We start from the raw sequence: 14192 nt of genomic DNA on the forward strand, positions 1-14192 counted from the left end.
GTATTCAGACCCTTTACTCAGCACTTTGTTGAAGCACCATTGGCAGCAATTACAGCCTCGAGTCTTCTTGGGTATGACGCTACAAGCTTGGCACACCTGTATTTGGGGAGTGTTTCCCATTCTTCTCTGCAGATCGGGCTGTCATGTGCCTTTTAATGAGGAGTGGCTTCCGTCTGGCCACTCTACCATAAAGGCGTGATTGGTGGAGTGCTGCAGAGATGGAAGGACAACCATCTCCACAGAGAAACTATGTCAGTGACCATTGGGTTCTTGGAAACCAAGGCTCTTCATCACCAAGGCCCTTCTCCCCTGATAGTGCAGCTTGGCCGGGCGGCCAGCTCTAGGAATAGTCTTGGTGGTTCCAAACTTCATCCATTCAAGAACGGTGGAGGCCACTGTGTTATTGGGGACCTTCACTGCTGCAGAAGTGTTTTGGGACCCTTCCCCAGATCTGTGCCTCGACACAATCCTGTCTCAGAGCTCTAAGGACAATTCCTTTGACCTCAAGGCTTGGTTTTGGCTCTGACTGGGACGTTCTATAGAGAGGTGTGTGCGCCTTTCCAAATCATGTCCAATCAATTGAATGTACCACAGGTTGACTTCAATCAAGTTGAGGAAACATCTCAAGAATGATCAATAGAAACAGGATGCCCCTGAGCTCAATTTCAAGTCACATAGCAAAGGGTCTGAATACTTACAGTACCAGTCAAAAGTTTGGACACACCTACAAGGGTTTTTCTTTATTTTTTACTATTTATACATTGTAGAATAATAATGAAGACATCAAAACTATGAAATAACACATGAAATCATGTAGTAACCAAAAGAAGTGCTAAACAAATTAAATATTTTATATTTGAAATTCCTCAAAGTAGCCACCCATTGTCTTGATGACAGCTTTGCACACTCTTGTCATTCTCTCAACGAGCTTCATGAGGTAGTCACCTGGAATGCATTTCAATTAACAGGTCTTCATGGTCGAATTGCTACTAAAGGACACCAATAAGAAGAATAAACTTGCTTGGGCCAAAAAACACGAGCGATGGACATTAGTCCGTTGGAAAGCTGTCCTCTGGTCTGATGAGTCCAAACCTGAGATTTTTGTGTCTTTGTGAGACGCGGAGTAGGTGAACGGATGATCTCCGCATGTGTGGTTCCCACCGTGAAGCATGGAGGAGTGATTTATTTACAATTCAAGGCACACTTAACCAGCATGGCTACCACAGCAGCAATACGCCACCCATCTGGTTTGCGCTTAGTGGAACTATAATATTTTCCCCAAACAGGACAATGACCCAAAACACACCTCCAGGCTGTTTAAGGGTTATTTGACAAAGAAGGAGAGTGATGGGGTGCTGCATCAGATGACCTGGCCTCCACAATCACCCTATTTGAGATGGTTTGGGATTAGTTGGACTGCAGAGTGAAGGAAAAGCAGCCAACAAGTGCTCAGCATATGTGGGAACTCCTTCAAGACTGTTGGAAAAACATTCCTCATGAAGCTGGTTGAGAGAATGGCAAGAGTACGCACAGCTGTCATCAAGGCAAAGGGTGGCTACTTTGAATATTACATTTTTTGGTTACTACATGATTCCCTATGTTTCTTAGTTTTGATGTCTAAACTATTATTCTACAATGTAGAAAATAGTAAAAATAAAGAAAAACACTTGAATGAGTATGTGTGTCCAAACTTTTGACTGTTACTATACATACATACATACATACATACACACCTAAAGGGGACTTAAATCTAAATCAAATAGGTAAATTATCCTTTGTATCACCATCTTAAAACAATTCCATATGTTAGCTTAGTAGAAGTTTTAAGATCTTGGGGTAATGATGGTAATGGGTGTAAAATATGCATAGTGTGTGATGCATGACTGGCTGAATGGAGGGGTTAGGTGGGAGTAGGCATACGAACTGGATGCTTGGACAAAAGTAAGACACTGGCCAAGGATGTGTGAATGGCTGTATATGAGGAAGGGATAAGATATTTGGGGCGAGGAGAGGTGTGTATGTGTAGGGAAGGGTACAACAGTTGGGCATTCAGTGCGTGTGGGTGTTTGTAAGACCTGGGGAGGAGGGGTATAAGGCATGATGTCCAAATCGCTTGCCAGAGGGGTCTGAATGGTGGGCATGGAGGGGGTCTCTGGAGCCTCGTCCTCATCCTCCAGGTCATCCAGATCCTCATCCCCCTCATCCATGTCTGCCAGTTTCAGCTCCAGCTCCTCAATCTTCTTATTCAGCAGAGGAGACGGCTCCTTCTGTGGCACTATCAACTTCCTGGATATGGACCAATCAGAGAAGAGGGTTGATACAAGCTAAACAAGAAAATCACAAGTGCTATCTATTTAACCAAGTCTTTGGCTACAGTCCAATTCTCTTCCCTTGTTCTCCCTGAAGTAAGCAGAGAAGATTCCTTAGCCTGTATACACACACACCAGTCCAATCCAAGGAGGAAGGGGATAGGGCTTGTGAGTCACTCCCACCTGAAGTAGTAGACCTCGTCGTCCACCACCTTAGCGTGGAGGGAGAAGCGCTTCAGGCCCTTAAACTTCTTCATCTGCTTCTCACTCTCAATGTAACGGCTCTCACACAGAAACACGTCCTCCTCAGACACCTCAGTGGGCCGACATGACAGGTAGTCCTTAAAGGACGACACCACACATTTACCTGCAGGACGGAGGGATGGAGAGAGTGATGGTTAATTATAGGGCCAATTATACCGCTATTGAACCTAGTATTCCAGGGGGTACTTGATGTCTGAAACGGTTTGAATGTCTGAAACTAGTCTAGCAAAGGTTTGATATTGGAAACAACTATAATGAATGTATGTTGAGTGTAGAGAGGATGCGGAAGGCAGTGCAGAAGCCTAGCAAAGTAGTAAGGTACCTATGACACAGGTCATGGGGCAGGCCTCCTCCACATTGCTGAGGAACACCTCTCTCTTGTAGAACATCCTGGTGGGCTCGTGTCCCGTCTCCTCTGGGTGTATGAAGATGGGTCCGAAGAAAAATGCTACGCCGTCGCGCACCCACAGCTTCTCTATCCTGTTACAGTTCAATCCATTAAAATAGCCCTGTTGGCTTCCTAATGGCCACATTCACAGACATACACCACATCTCCATACTCAAAACACAAAGGGTTTATCTCAATCCACATTTCTGTGATTTCTTATCTCCTCAACTGCATTGGAGGAGTAAGGTCACAGGTCCCTCCCCTCGGACCATGTTCTCCAATGCATTTTTGAGAAAGAGGCGATAGGATGAGAGTAATCGAGGAAAGAGAAAGAGCCACCGACACCATCAACACATTACAAGAGAGTTCTGAAGAGAAACCAAATACCACGAGGTGTGTTTGACGTACCTGCCGACACGGGGTTTAACGAGCCCATGTGACTGGACGTAGACACAGTCTCCCACCTTCAGCCACATGTTGTTGTAGTGGAGCTGGTCGTAGTACTGACAGCCTGGCTCCCCTCCACTCATCTCTACCGGGACATCCTCAAGCTCCTACACACAGTCACATAGTATGAGAGCACACACTCAGTAAACCCAGTACACTTTTTTACACTATCGTGTCAACCCAAACCCGTATTGTGCCGACCCAAGATATTTTCCTTTCACGGCGTCCTTTCCAACACCGCTCCAGCAACTATGGTGCGTAACCAACACAGCTTGCTTTGTTCAGTTCGGCTCAACAATATGGAACGGGTACGTTAATACATTCCAATGTTTCAGTGTTGTTTACGATGAAATTATAGATAAGAAATAAGGATGAATGGTTCGAATCCGGTTATCAAAATTAACCTCCCAAAATAACTCCCTTTTCCCGGGATAAATAACTGTGAGAAACCGGTAAATTATAATAATAAATGACCGACATGAACAGCATGGAGTGATATGGAACTGTTAAATGATATGCAATGTCTAAATCTGGCTTCTCTACAGCCTGTATGATGAATCAGGATGGGGACAGACAGTCCATCTCAGTATGTAGTCAGTTCGCAATGTACGTAGACCCATCATGGTAACCTTTTTCTTGTGACAGGTAGGCCTACATTTGCTGCAGCATAGCCTATGCTACAGTAATATAAAGACCGAATGCGCGTCTAAATTTACCACTCTCTATCTGGCTTTCGGGAGTCACTGTTTTTTTTAAATTGTAAAGATACATTTTTTAAAATTGCAGTTGCTGAGTCTTAAAAACAGCCTATCACTCGAATATCATTGCACGCGCGAGCATTCTCTCGCATTCAAATTGCATCCTAGAGATCTCTCTCTCATATAGTGCATCTATATATAGTGTATGTGGACACCCCTTCAAATTAGTGGATTAGGCTCTTTCAGCCACACCCGTTGCTGACAGGTGTATAATAGCAGATAGCAATGAACTCTCCATAGACAAACATTGGCAGCAGAATGGCCCGTACTGAAGAGCTCAGTGACTTTCAACGTGAAACCTTTCCAACAGTTCAGTTCGTCAAATTTCTGCCCGCTAGAGCTGCCCCGGTCAACTGTAAGTGCTGTTATTGTGAAGTGGAAAAGTCTAGGAGCAACAACGGTTCAGCCATGAAGTGGTAGGCCACACAAGCTCATAGAACAGGACCACCGAGAGCTGAAGCGCGTAAAAATCATCTGTCCTGTTGTAACACACACTACCAAGTTCAAACTGCCTCTAGAAGCAACGTCAACACAATAACTCGGGGGGAGCTTCATGAAATGGGTTTCCATGGCCGAACAACCGCACACAAGCCTAAGATCACCATGTGCAATGCCAAGCGTCGCCTGCAGTTCTATGGAGCAGTGGAAACACGTTCCCTGGATTGATGAATCACGCTTCACCATCTGGCAGTCCGATTAACGAATCTGGGTTAGGCAAATGACAGGAGAACGATTCCTGCCCCAATGCATAGTGCCAACTGTACAGTTTGGTGAAAGAGGAATAATGGTCTGGGGCTATTTTTCATGTTTCGGGTTAGGCCCCTTAATTCCAGTGAAGGGAAATATTAATGCTACAGCATACAATGATATTCTAGACGATTCTGTGCTTCCAACTTTGTGGCAACAGTTTGGGGAAGGCCCTTACCTGTTTCAGCATCACAACGCCCCGTGCACAAAGTGAGGTCCATACAGACATTTTTTGTCGAGATCGGTGTGGAAAGAGCACTGACCTTAACCCCATCGAACAACTTTGGGATAAATTGGATTTCCGATTACAAGCTAGGCCTAATTGGCCTACATCAGTGCCCGACCTCACTAATGCTCTTGTGGCTGAATGGAAGCAAGTCCCAGCAGCAATGTTCCAACATCTAGTGGAAAGCCTTCCCAGAAGAGTGGAGGCTGTTATAGCAGCAATGTTCCAACATCTAGTGGAAAGCCTTCCCAGAAGAGTGGAGGCTGTTATAGCAGCAATGTTCCAACATCTAGTGGAAAGCCTTCCCAGAAGAGTGGAGGCTGTTATAGCAGCAATGTTCCAACATCTAGTGGAAAGCCTTCCCAGAAGAGTAGAGGCTGTTATAGCAGCAATGTTCCAACATCTAGTGGAAAGCCTTCCCAGAAGAGTAGAGGCTGTTATAGCAGCAATGTTCCAACATCTAGTGGAAAGCCTTCCCAGAAGAGTAGAGGCTGTTATAGCAGCAATGTTCCAACATCTAGTGGAAAGCCTTCCCAGAAGAGTAGAGGCTGTTATAGCAGCAATGTTCCAACATCTAGTGGAAAGCCTTCCCAGAAGAGTAGAGGCTGTTATAGCAGCAATGTTCCAACATCTAGTGGAAAGCCTTCCCAGAAGAGTAGAGGCTGTTATAGCAGCAATGTTCCAACATCTAGTGGAAAGCCTTCCCAGAAGAGTGGAGGCTGTTATATCAATTTTGGAATGAGATGTTCGACGAGCCCACATACACTACATGAACAAAAGCATCTATCCTCCTAGCCAACCTCTTTAAGATAATCAATTCAATGCAGTATAAGCCTTATATTTAGCTAATTAATGATGGGTTATGCATAATATGCTTCTAACTTACAGCCTCTGTTACTTGCGCAATACGCAAGTACCTGTGCTCCGCTTGTCTCTCCTTAAATAAAAATGCTCCTTAGCTCTGAGTCCCATGCAGGAAAAGGTAGACTAGAATAGCTTGCTGGACATCATTTTTAAAACATTTCTAATACCAATACACTATTCCAATAGGAACGTAAGCTCTTTATTTGCTGAATGTTAAATACAGCAGCCAATAGAACTCACAGGTAGTTTAAAAGAAGCGTGAACGTGCAATAGCGATAGGCTGTAGCAGTTATTCATTCAGACCCATTCAATCTTCGTGAAGAGAAGTAAAAGCCTTCATCTAATTCTAGTCCAATATTCTAGGATGTCATTATAATGAGGACTTATTTCATTTAACTGTTGAAAGCGAGGAAGGAATGAAGCAACAACAGAGTGATAAAAAGGAGGTAGTCTAATAACATTAGGGGACATGTTATGGAAGTGATATATGAGTCAGCCTACTAATTATACAAATTGGCTGTATTATATTTCAAAATTAAAATCTAATTCGCTAGCCTATGCTTGCAACATTGTAGGCCTCATGGGCTGCACCAGAACCCATGTTCTCTTCAGCTTTATCATGGTTTGAACGATGTGTGTAATTCCAGTCCATATAATACAGCATAATACAGTACAGTAACGCAGTTCACACTAAAAACATTAGCCTACTGGAGCTAGTTTCATTTATTTACCCAAGAGAGAATATACAGTGCGAACTGGCTTGCTGGAAAGGTGGTATCCTATGATGGTGCCACGTTGAAAGTCACTGAGCTCTTCAGTATGAGCCATTCTACTGCCAATGTTGTCTCAGATTTATGCACAGAATAATACAAAATGCCCCGAGAGCATGTTGCAGACAGACAGGTGAGTGGCCACAACTACAGTAGCTAGCTACATCATGGGCCTTTTAAAATGTTTTTCTGTCATGCATAAATGTGTAGTAGCCTATATCATAGATGTATTGGATAATGGCACAATCATTTGGGCTTGTGGTCATTAATTGTCGTTCATGTAGGGCTCAGGTAGCGTCAGGTTAAAATGTTCATGCTTATCAAACCGCCAATCAAATCCAGACATATTTATATGCTTTATAATGCTTTTGAATAACACTTCCGGTTTGGCAGGAAATACTGGGTTACCTGGGAGAAGACTGAATTGTAAAATACCAGGAAAATATTAAACCTTAAAAGAAGTACTCAATGAAGTGTTCTCACAAGTACAGTAAATATGGTCTTATTTGTGATGGACATGTCCAATAAACAGGACAAATGCATTTTATGCTCTAAAATAGAATAATTAGGGCTGTCAAAGTTAGAGCTGCAATATGTAACTTTTTGGGCATCCCGATCAAATTCACATAGAAATGGAACTTATAGATCCGTCATTCTCATTGAAAGGAAGTCTGATACAGATTATTTTATGTTTCTTCCCTTATAATCTAATCATATTATGCCTGTTAATGCACTGCAAAAAAAAAAAATCATAAATATATCTCTTCAGGGCCAACATTGTTACAAATTCTAAAATGTAGATAAATTATTTTAATCATTTGACAGCACAAAATAATATATGCCATTTAGCAGATGCTTTTCTCCAAAGCGACTTAGTCATGTGTGCAACATATTTATATAAGTGTGGTCCCGGGAATCAAACCCACTATCCTGGCATAAGCACCATGCTATACCAACTGAGCTAATATCCTCCTGTGCACAGACTTCTCACCTTGTCGACGATGCTGTGGCTGCCGTTATCGGCCACGGCCAACAGTTTCTCCTGATCACGTTTGGCATACATGGAGGCCACGCGGATAACGGGCAACGGCACATCCCGAGGGACAAACCTCACGCCGGCTGGCCCGGCCCACATCTTGATTTTCTTGAAGGCCTTGTTCCTGGCAGAGTAACGGGACTCACAGACGTACACGTCCTCTGGTCTTACTCCCTCAGGCTGAAGCTTGAAGTAATCCTGTAGAGGGGGAGCACACAGTTGGTCAGTGTGTTGGAGGGAATCAGTTTGAGGAAGAATCACTAATCTTGGTAATGAGTAGTTATTTGGGATACAAGGTGACTTGTAGATCAGTGGTTCTGCACAGTAGACAATGTAGACGATTTCAAAACACAAACAATATGGACTAGTACATGTCAAAATGAGAGGGATGACGCTTTATACAAGGCAGTGTATCTCATATTACAAAATGACATCACAATATTTAGCAACGGCGGGGCTTGGAATTAACTTTTTTAGGACAAGGACAGATTTTTTGCTTGTCTGAAAGCCCAAGTTACTTGTCCAAAAATAAAAACAATAGTCTGTAACACCATGTTTACATCATTGTATGATGCAAGGAACCACTTTCCAAAATAAAATGCATTAGTATCTTTTTTTTAACCATAGAGAATCAGACAAAAAAAATATAGGTAACACTATTTGCATACATGAGATGAGTAATGTAGGGTATGTAAACATTAGTTGCATTGTTTAAAGTGGCTAGTGATACATTTATTACATCAATTTTTCCATTATTGAAGTGGCTAGAGTTGAGTCAGTATGTTGGCAACAGCCACTCAATGTTAGTGATGGCTGTTTAACAGTCTGATGGCCTTGAGATAGAAGCTGTTTTTCTCTCGGGCCCAGCTTTGATGCACCTGTACTGACCTGGCCTTCTGGATGAGAGCGGGGTGAACAGGCAGTCAGTGACAGCTCCAGACCATTAATCCTCCTCCACCTAACTGTACAGTTGGCATTATGCATTGGAGCAAGTAACGTTCTCCTGGCATTTGCCAAACACAGATTCATCCATCGGACTGCCAGATGGTGAAGAGTGATTCATCACTCCAGAGAACATGTTTCCACTGCTACAGACTCCAATGGCAACGAGCTTTACACCAGTCCAGCCGATGCTTGGCATTGTGCCTGGTGATCTTAGGCTTGTGTGTGGCTGCTCGGCTACGGAAACCCATTTCATGAAGCTCAGTTCTTGTGCCTACATTGCTTCCAGAGGAAGTTTGTAACTTGGTAGTGAGTGTTCCAACCGCAATGGAACAGGGTTGCAACCACCAAAAACTTGCTCTGTCTCGACTGCCTGATAAATGACTGTTAGCACGTTCTGTTGCATAATTCAACAGCAGGATACAAATAGCATTCAATAGCAGGATACCCTCAGATTAAAAATCAACACGCTTAGCTCTAGATTACACCCATCTATACACTTAACATTGTTTGCGAGATCAGACATAATATCAGTATAATCCGAATGTTCATTTTCTGAAGTTGTTTTAATTTCAGAGCATCTCATTTATACACATTTCAACTGCATGAAATGATCACTTTTTTTCAATTCCACAAAAAAAATGACCATTTAAAATAAAGTTACTTCTTCTCTTTCTTGTGATGTAATGTAGGCCTGCTGTCTCGACACTTTTACATTCCAGACAAAGCTTTAGCGTTCTTAAAGATGCAACAGAAAGAATGTATTCCATTGAGCCCATTTCAGCAATTACTGGGGTGTGTTTGACAGGTCATTATAAACATCTCCGCAGTCATAACGTTAACGTGAAAAAGCGACAGGCACAAGTAAGAGCATGAATGAGTTGCAGGAGAGAAATAAAAGCACCCTTCAAACACAGGAAATAGATGGAAGACAGAAGACAGATCCTGAGGTAGGCGGGGCATGCATGTAGCTATAATGTTCAGCTAAAATAATGATTCGATAGATGAGCATAGAATTGCATACATCTATGGTCCCGGGGTGTGTATTATCAAAACCGTTCAGATATATAGGATGGCCTTACCTTGACAAACATGACCATGCATTTTGCCAGTATCTTGCTGACTGGTACTTTGTTGAAGTAGTCACTCTTGAAGACCTCTTGCTTGAGGAACTTGCGTGTGGCTAGATGAAAGGTCTCACTAGGCCTGTAGAACCAACAGCCATACAGCCACTTCTCACCTACACACACACACACACACACATTACTAACAGGAGGGAGTATCAGAAAGCAGTAAGAGTGTGTGTATGTCTCAAAGCGTGCATGTCTAAACCTGCGTGTTGAGTTGGTTACCTGCTTCATCCTCCCACAGGCGCTCGATGCAGACGATGTGAGGCTTGAGGTTGGCCTCGGCTGGCTGCACGTAGACACAGTCACCCACGTGGTAGGTTCTGTTCTCAAAGCTGCAGTCCTGACGGTATGTCCTCTCTGGCCCCGCACCTCCCCCAGCTGGGTCCTCAGCCTTCTCTCCCTCCTCTGGAAGTAAATTAGAATATTATAATACCTCTCACATTGTATATGCTTCAGACTCAGAGTCTATGTCACATCAATCACCTGCACTGGCAATCACACACCAGCACAGAAGAAATGCACGTATTCTACACACGCATACCCGGCCACAACGCCATCACGCACTAACACACCTTTGTTCTCCTCCTCCTTCTTCAATTTGTCCTCCTCTATCTCCTTAGGTAGTTTCTCTCTCTTTTCCTGCTCCACGTCATTGTGCTGGTGTTTGGAGGTGTAGCTGAGCGCAGGGGAGAGGAGGATCTCTCCGTTCTTACACAGCTCATCCCGGATCTTTATAAAGAACTGCTGCAGCTCCACCGCATCCTCAAAGATCTCAGAGTCCGTCCTGGGAAGAGACAGGGCAAGGTGAGGGTTCTGGGGGTGGTTCAAGACTAAAAAAAGGTTGGAGAGTAATTCAAAAGGCCTTTCTAATGACTACGTACCTGTGCAGGCGCCTGGCCTTCTCCAGCACATTGAACATGTGCTCCTGGAACACGTCCAGCCTGCGGTAGCGTCCTCGGTCTATGTTGGCCCGGATCACGTCGAAGTTGAGCGGAGGGCTCTCCGGGCTGGTCGGGTCCTGTTGAAGTCAGTTAACAGTTTTATTTGTCGTTCAGAAAAACCGTTGCTATTAAAAACTCTGAATGACTTTGCTGATATCTTAAACATGAGTTATTTTTAAGAGCATAACCAAGGGCCATATGAGTGCTGAATTATGATAGGTTTTGCCTTTTAGATCACAATAAAGATTACATAGACAGTGGGGGACCTGATCCTAGATCAGCACTCCTACCCTGAGACACTATGAATACGGCAGCATCAGGTAGAGTATGGGCGATCTCCTTTCTCTTACCTGGGCAGGGATCTCAGCCAGTGAGTCGCTGTAACACCTCCCCTCCTCGTCCTGGTGCGCCAGCACAGACACAAACAGGTTCCTGATCAGTTCCATGACCACTGGCCCTACAGCAGGGGGAGAGCCGCCGCCCTCCTCCCCTCCCTCCTGCAGCCGCCGGGTATCCAGGAGCACGCGGTGGAGGAGCAGAGCGTCACGGTAGATCAGGGACTCTGGCTCATTGTAGGTACAGGCGTTGTTGAACATCACTGCAAAGTCTTCCACCAGAGCATCCACGTCCTGGTAGCGGCCTCCCGCCATGTGGCTGGAGAACAAGAAGATAAGATCATTGCATTTTCTATTGAAACTGAGAAATATACACTGCTCACAAAAATAAAGGGAACACTAAAATAACACATCCTAGATCTGAATGAATGAAATATTCTTATTAAATACTTTTTTCTTTGCATAGTTGAATGTGCTGACAACAAAAAAATAAAAAAATCACTAAAATTATCAATGGAAATGTCCTTAAAACAAGTCAAAATGAGGCTCAGTAGTGTGTGTGGCCTCCACGTGCCTGTATGACCTCCCTACAACGCCTGGGCATGCTCCTGATTAGGTGGCGGATGGTCTCCTGAGGGATCTCCTCCCAAACCTGGACTAAAGCATCCGCCAACTCCTGGACAGTCTGTGGTGCAAGAAAACACCAAGATTGGCAAATTCGCCACTGGCGCTCTGTGCTCTTCACAGATGAAAGCAGGTTCACACTGAGCACATGTGACAGAGTCTGGAGATGCCGTGGAGAACGCTCTGCTGCCTGCAACATCCTCCAGCCACGTCGGTGGATGGAGCGAGACATGATGTAGGAACTGCTGACACACTCCAGCCACATGACGTCTAGCATTGTCTTGCATTAGGAGGAACCCAGGGCCAACCGCACCAGCATATGGTCTCACAAGGGGTCTGAGGATCTCATCTCGGTACCTAATGGCAGTCAGGCTACCTCTGCCACCCCACACCACGACTGACCCACCGCCAAACCGGTCATGCTGGAGGATGTTGCAGGCAGCAGAGCGTTCTCCACGGCATCTCCAGACTCTGTCACATGTGCTCAGTGTGAACCTGCTTTCATCTGTGAAGAGCACAGAGCGCCAGTGGCGAATTTGCCAATCTTGGTGTTTTCTGGCAAATGCCAAAACGTCCTGCACGGTGTTGGGATGTAAGCACAACCCCCCCCTGTGGACGCCGGGCCCTCATACCACCCTTATGGTGTCTGTTTCTGACCGTTTGAGCAGACACATGCACATTTGTAGCCTGCTGGAGGTCATTTTGCAGGGCTCTAGCAGTGCTCCTCCTTGCACAAAGGCGGAGGTAGCGGTCCTGCTGCTGGGTTGTTGCCCTCCTACGGCCTCCTCCACGTCTCCTGATGTACTGGCCTGTCTCCTGTTAGCGCCTCCATGCTCTGGACACTACGCTGACAGACAAAGCAAACCTTCTTGCCACAGCACGCGTTGATGTGCCATCCTGGATGAGCTGCACTACCTGAGCCACTTGTGTGGGTTGTAGACTCCGTCTCATGCTACCACTAGAGTGAAAGCACCGCCAGCATTCAAAAGTGACCAAAACATCAGCCAGGAAGCATAGGAACTGAGAAGTGGTCTGTGGTCACCACCTGCAGAACCACTCCTTTATTGGGGGTGTCTTGCTAATTTCCTATAATTTCCACCTGTTGTCTATTCCATTTGCACAACAGCATGTGAAATTTATTGTCAATCAGTGTTGCTTCCTAAGTGGACAGTTTGATTTCACAGAAGAGTGATTGTTTAAGTGTTCCCTTTATTTTTTTTGAGCAGTGTATATATTTTTTGTACATCTTTACTTAATATGGTTTGCTTTATGGACTCGTCATTTATCTCACTTCATTCAAATAGAGCTACAACAACCTATGTAGTATTTATTTAATTATTCATTTTTGGAGGGCAAATCATACTCCAGCCACATGAGGTCTAGCATTGTCTTGCATTAGGAGGAACCCAGGGCCAACCGCACCAGCATATGGTCTCACAAGGGGTCTGAGGATCTCATCTCGGTACCTAATGGCAGTCAGGCTACCTCTGGCGAGGATTCAAACAGGGCAACCTTAGTTCCTGGCCCACCTCTCTAACCAACCAGCAACCTAACCTTTAGCAAGCCACACACTAGTGGTGGAAGGGCCAGCTGTTTGTTCACCCGCACCCACCTGCAATTGCTAATAACCCACCACGCTTATCATTTCTGACATTTTGGTAGGCTATTTCTTAGTCAACTTGTCTATATTAGATACATTCAGCTTCTCTCCTCTCATTGTATGTTACACTATAATACTCTACTTGCACACTCATCTTCTGCACATCAATCACTCCAGTGTTTATTTGCTATATTGTAATTATTTCGCCACTATGCCCATGTATTGCCTTACCTCCCTTTTCCTACCTCATTTGCATACTGTATATAGACTTTTTCTATTGTATTGTTGACTGCATGTTTGTTTATTCCATGTGTAACTGTTGTTGTTTGTGTCGCACTGCTTTGCTTTATTTTGGCCAGGTTGTAAATGAGAACTTGTTCTCAACTAGCCTACCTGGTTAAATACAGTTTAATTTAAAATAAATATATATATATATATATATTTCAACAGAATGAATGCTTCAATCTAGTTGACATTGGTAAAGTTCTCTGTCATCTCTGCTTCTTTCGCGGAGCTAAAGATGTTTAGGGGCTGAGGAGAAAATGCAATAATTTAAAAAAAAATTAGATATTTTCCTGGGATTCAAACTTCCAAATGACATCATTTTGACCGGTTGTAAAGAAATAGTAAGCTGTGAAAACGCTGATAAAGATAGATACGGTCTGTAGTGGTGCCAACTGTGCATTCGCATTCTCTCAAGATCCTGAAAGAAAGATTCTCTCAACTCATGTTCCCAAGTCAAAATGTAGCCTACATTTGGTGTATAGCCTAATTTTACTGTAAGAAATGCTTAATTCTTCAGGAGATAATA

At 44.1% G+C, this 14192-nt stretch overlaps 1 protein-coding gene across 4 annotated transcripts in view; it reads right to left on the reverse strand.

Annotated features, from left to right (window-relative positions):
- The window catches only part of LOC109893375 (protein polybromo-1-like), a 35402-nt gene that overhangs the window by 4888 nt on the left and 16322 nt on the right, over positions 1 to 14192 (reverse strand). For all 4 annotated transcript variants that reach the window (XM_020486602.2, XM_020486587.2, XM_020486610.2 and 1 more), the window contains exons 16-25: positions 11173 to 11476; positions 10763 to 10899; positions 10454 to 10665; positions 10104 to 10286; positions 9834 to 9991; positions 7765 to 8007; positions 3370 to 3515; positions 2896 to 3053; positions 2493 to 2676; positions 2076 to 2286 (exon numbers count right to left, since the gene is read on the reverse strand). In XM_020486602.2, the coding sequence (XP_020342191.1) occupies positions 2076 to 2286; positions 2493 to 2676; positions 2896 to 3053; positions 3370 to 3515; positions 7765 to 8007; positions 9834 to 9991; positions 10104 to 10286; positions 10454 to 10665; positions 10763 to 10899; positions 11173 to 11476 (1936 nt within the window). The remainder of the gene's footprint in view (positions 1 to 2075; positions 2287 to 2492; positions 2677 to 2895; positions 3054 to 3369; positions 3516 to 7764; positions 8008 to 9833; positions 9992 to 10103; positions 10287 to 10453; positions 10666 to 10762; positions 10900 to 11172; positions 11477 to 14192) is intronic.

Source organism: Oncorhynchus kisutch, linkage group LG1, assembly GCF_002021735.2.
Source record: "Oncorhynchus kisutch isolate 150728-3 linkage group LG1, Okis_V2, whole genome shotgun sequence".
Classification (NCBI taxonomy): Eukaryota; Metazoa; Chordata; class Actinopteri; order Salmoniformes; family Salmonidae; genus Oncorhynchus; species Oncorhynchus kisutch.